The following is a 4,897-nucleotide window of genomic DNA, read 5'->3' on the forward strand; positions in this document are numbered from 1 at the left end:
TTTATCTTCAAATTATGAGCATTTTACGTCGAACTATTTGATTTGTATTGATTTCTGTGATGAAGTGGTAAAAAATAGTTTTTGTTGATTTTTGTGCCGAAGTGTGCCGAATTTGAGTTTGAAATCGGCGGCTGGGGAAAAACTTGGGGACCGGGTAGCACCCGAGCCCCCACGGCGAAAATATTGCCGGTTAGCCCCCAGGAGGCACTATTTCAAGCCCCTGAAGGCCGAACGGCTGGAGATGCCCTAACCGTGAGAGGAAAACCTTGACCTTTGATGGCGCATTCACGTTCCATAATTTACTCCATGACTTCTTCTCCCTTCGATTATCTCAAGTCCGTCCTTCCAACCATGTTTCTCTGTTTGCTTCGTTGCGTCTAGCATTCTATAGGCGGAGCGGACAATAAAATTTCATTTTGCCTGATGACCCCAAGCCCAAAAATGACGTAACTGTCTCATACCCAAAGGGACATTTGGTACCAAATCAGTAGTAATGGGTAGGAAAACAGTTCTGACCAGATCTTGCTTCCATTTTGATGAGCTTTCCTCGATGAGTTAACTGACTTCTGCTGAGTTTTTTTTTTTCAGAAAACTTGTGCTGAAACAGGCTTCTAAGCCCACCAGCACATCACATTAAAAAAAAGGGAAAATCTCAAGGTCGCATCCCGAACGCCGCCCTCGCCTACCTCTCTTCCTCGCCGGCGGCGATGACCCCGCAGGGTAAGAGCAGCTCACTGGAGCGCCTCCACGACGTTGAGCAGGTGACCCGCATCCAGCTCTCCTCTTTCTCCCCTCTGGTCTGATCGATTTGGTCACTGAATCTTGATGTGGCGTCGTGCTCGTTTGTTCTTGTGCAGCGGATAGTACGGGTGGTGGAGCTGTCGGGCGCGGTCATGGAGGAGCTTGGAAACTCGCAGGGTCCCCGCGCCGGCGCCGTAGACGCCCACTGCCGCGAGTTCATGCTCTATATGAAGGTAACCCCATAACCCCCATCCACCCGATGCTCACCGCTCTTAGATCTATATTTGGCCCTTGCTTATGGCTGGATGAAGAGGGGCCAGTGAGGGATGTTTGAACCTGTAACCTGTGGCAGATGGAAATTGGATGTGCAATTTCGAAATGAGCCAACAGAATGAAGCCATGTCACTGGTTCTGAACCTGGAATTGTGTTTTGCTGTAGCTTTTTAGCCCCTTGCTTGCTAGAAGCATCAAGATGGCCTAGTATTAGGGGGAAAAACATGCTTACCTACGTGCTCGGAGTTTTCTTCCATTTGCTTGATCATGGGATAACATGCTTTGTGATATATTATGCCCATATAGACATAGTGCAAGCTGAAATTTTACTGTGCTTTTTGTGTCCCCTATATTTATTTTGATTTGAACTTGTTGTATTCTGATGGCTTGAGTGCCATTGTTCTGAACTGCAATACTTTTAGTTCCAAGCAAAGCATGGTTCCGTATTGATGAGATGAGATGATGATCAACTAATCTTTTCTTGGAACCTGTGCAGACAGAAAGAATGCTATTCGCTGCCCTGTAGTAATTTTCTGGGGTAATACGCTATCTGCCTGTCTTCACTGCTTATTTGATTGTCATGAAATCAGGATTTGTTGGCAACCGATTTGTTTAGGCCTTTCGGGTGTCATCTAAAATTCTTCTCTGAGCCTTTAACTCAGACACAGTGTTACAGTCTTTCCAGCAGAGTACTAGCCAGATATGTGAACCCATTCATTAATCATACATTCGTATTACAATCACGTCATTGCTTTTTATTACACACAATCTCACATTATGTATATCATGAATCGTGTGTGATAAATACATTGTATTGTGGTTCGAGCAGGAAATACAAACAACTTTGCGTGAGGAAATAAAAAGTGCTTGTGAATATCGTCCATTTGAGAAGTGCGACTATAGTGCAAGAATCGCTAACGAGATTTGTTGCAAAAAGCTGGAGTATGTAATTGAGAAGATGGATGCCATGCAACTAAACATGGAGCAAAGTTCTAATGGAGTTTAGCTAGTTAACAGGCATTCTAGTACCCGGTGGTGAGGTGGTGAGTGCAAAGGCATCATGTGGCTTCCCAACTCCAATTCCTTATGTTCTCTTGCTATACCTAGTGCACGTGTTATATTGTTTGTTTAACTTGAGGTCATTAAAGGATGTAGATGAGAATAATTGTAATAAACTAAAAAGTAGATATATTGCTCATAAGATGTTACTAGTGCTGTACTGCTGTGCATGCCATTGATTTCATATATCAAAGCATTACAGCTCTTTCAGATCCTTCAATTGTATTTCCACTTAGTTAACTTGGAAAATCTTGTCTACTACGGACACCTCTTGCAAATTGCAAAGGAGTTCTAACTTGCAACAAGCTTATTCCCTTAAAGAAAATGTAACTGGTACAGTGTTCGGCTCTACGTACCTTATTAGAGGTAAGCTCTGATAGTTGTTGATTTCCATCGGCAGCATAGTCCAACGGTCACTCGGTGCTGAGGTATGCCTCTGTATAAGCTATGCCAGGCCATGTTTACTTCTTGGTGGAATCCATTGTAACTTTGCATTCATGAATGCTCTAACTGGGTTGACTATTTTTGAGTTTAGTCTTGATGTTCTTCTATGCACTATTCGTGTGCGAGAGATACTTGATACTAGGACTTGAGAGTTATGTTGGAGTGACCAGACCAGAGAGTAGTTTAATTTAATTTTTTTGGTTTAAACATGTACTATGTCGTGCAATCATTTTAATATGCTTATATTTTGATCAGCCACCTTGTTGCATGTTTTCCTAGTAATATTTGTCTTTTGCACCTCTTAGTGATCCTCCTGTTCTCAAATAAATGATGTGGTGGGACTAGGGTTCCTACCAGCGCAGCTACGTAGGTTATAGGGATGAGGTGGAGGTGGACGAGGGCTGGAGCGGGCGCGCCGGCGAGTAGGCGCCGTCGCGGCTAGGGTTTAGGGGCGGCGGCGGTTGGCTGGTGTCGGCTAGGGTTCCGGCTCCTCAGGGAGCCGGGCAACAGAAGATGATAATATCTTTATTGCTTGATCTCAAACCATGTCTTACAACTAGTATTTATAACTTTAGCCTAAGATAACTTGCCTAAAATAACTTGCCTAAGATAACTTGTGGGTCAAGCCCCTAATACTAATGCCCGGTGGGCCTCTTCCTTGTATAGACCAAACCGGTCATAACATCTCTCCCTGCCTGCGCAAACAGCTCGTCCTCGAGCTGGAAGTCTGGATAGTGTTGGCGGAATTCTTCACGCTGCTCCCAAGTAGCCTCCTCCTCCGGAAGGCCTGCCCACTGAACGAGGATGAACCAGACGCCACGACGGAGCTGCGCCTGCAATACCTTTGCCGGCTCTGGAAGAATGCGACCATTGGCGATGGGAGGAAGCGCCGGTGGCTCGCCACGGAAAGGCTTGAGCAGCCCCACATGGAAAATGTCGTGGATGCGAGCGCGGGCCGGAAGCTGAAGACGATAGGCCACCTTCCCAATGCGCTCCAAGATAGGGAAGGGCCCGGCGTAGCGAGGGCCGAGCTTGCGCTTCGCGTGCGGGTCGAGGGACTGCGTAGAGCGATGGAGAAGACGCAGCCACACCCAATCACCCACCGCGAACTCCGCCTCGCGATGATGATCGTCGTAGTAGTGCTTGGCCAGCTGCTGGGCCTGAAGGAGACGCTGACGAACCTCAGCAAGCATCTCGTCACGAGTGCAGATGAGGTCACCCGCAACCTCCGTCCGAGCTGTCTCCGGATCCATCGGAAGTATAGGCGGGGGTGGTCGACCATAGACCACCTCAAATGGCGTAGCGCGCAGGGCGGAGTGATAAGAGGTGTTGTAGCAGTACTCCGCCCAAGAGAGCCAGTCCACCCAAGCGCGAGGCCGATCACCTGTCACACAACGCAAATACATGGCAATGACCTTGTTAACCACCTCGGACTGACCGTCCGTCTGAGGATGGAATGCCGTACTCAGGCGGAGCTAGACACCCGCCATCCTGAAGAGGTCGCGCCAGACATGGCCCGTGAACACGGGGTCTCGATCACTGACGATCGAAGCAGGGAACCCGTGTAGACGGACGATGTCGTCGAAGAAGGCCCGGGCCACGGACGCCGCCGTGTATGGATGGCCGAGCTCTATGAAGTGGGCGTACTTGGAGAAGCGGTCGACCACCGTGAGGATGACCGACTTGCCGCCCACCTTGGGAAGGCCCTCAATGAAGTCCATGGATATGTCCGCCCAGACCTGAGATGGCACCTCCAAGGGCTGGAGTAACCCGGCCGGCCTGAGAGTCTCTATCTTGTTGCGCTGGCATGTCTGACAAGACCGAACCCAGTCGCGGACCAGGGCGCGATCTCCAGGGATGTAGAAGTCGGCGCGAAGACGATGGAGGGTTTTCTGCATACCCTCATGACCCGCCGAGTGGGCGAGCTATAACACCTGGTGACGGAGATCATCCTGCGCCGGAACAAAGACCCGACGCCCATGGAGGAGCAGTCTGTCAGAGAAGTGCCAAGGCTCCTCCAGGTCGCCGGCCGTGAGCTGCTGCTGAAGACGGACGGCGTCGTCGGCCGTCGCAGTGGCGCGGCGAATGTCGGCGAAGAGGCCGAACGTCGGCCCGGAGCGGATGCACAGGGCCACCCCGACGGACTCGTCAGCGGAGGAAGCGAGGTCGGAGTCGCGACGGGACAGCGCGTCGGCCACGGTGTTAAGGTGGCCCGGCCGATACTCGACGGAGAAGTCGAAGCCGAAGAGCTTGCTGATCCACTGGTGCTGCGGCACGGTCGACAGCCGTTGGTCCAGCAAAAACTTCAGGCTGTAGTGGTCGGTGCAAATCTGGAAGGACCGTCCCCACAAGTACGGCCGCCAATGACGAACGGCCTATA

The 4,897-nt window shown here is 50.2% G+C and overlaps 1 protein-coding gene across 1 annotated transcript; it reads left to right on the forward strand.

Moving 5' to 3' along the window:
• Positions 1–578: 578 nt before the first annotated feature.
• Positions 579–2,293, forward strand: LOC123136813 (mediator of RNA polymerase II transcription subunit 11). The gene is made up of 3 exons (XM_044556320.1): positions 579–761; positions 858–974; positions 1,844–2,293. The coding sequence occupies exons 1-3, from the start codon at positions 708–710 to the stop codon at positions 2,018–2,020; spliced, it is 348 nt and encodes a 115-aa protein (XP_044412255.1). The 5' UTR covers positions 579–707; the 3' UTR covers positions 2,021–2,293.
• Positions 2,294–4,897: the final 2,604 nt, after the last annotated feature.

Source organism: Triticum aestivum, chromosome 6B (assembly GCF_018294505.1).
Source record: "Triticum aestivum cultivar Chinese Spring chromosome 6B, IWGSC CS RefSeq v2.1, whole genome shotgun sequence".
Lineage (NCBI taxonomy): Eukaryota > Viridiplantae > Streptophyta > Magnoliopsida > Poales > Poaceae > Triticum > Triticum aestivum.

Bases quoted from the DNA above. Each gene is read 5' to 3' on its own strand.
- LOC123136813 (XM_044556320.1), top strand. From the start codon at position 708: ATGACCCCGCAGGGTAAGAGCAGCTCACTGGAGCGCCTCCACGACGTT. The intron at 762-857 runs GTGACCCGCATC...GTTCTTGTGCAG, and splicing joins GCCTCCACGACGTTGAGCAG to CGGATAGTACGGGTGGTGGA. The intron at 975-1,843 runs GTAACCCCATAA...TGGTTCGAGCAG, and splicing joins AGTTCATGCTCTATATGAAG to GAAATACAAACAACTTTGCG.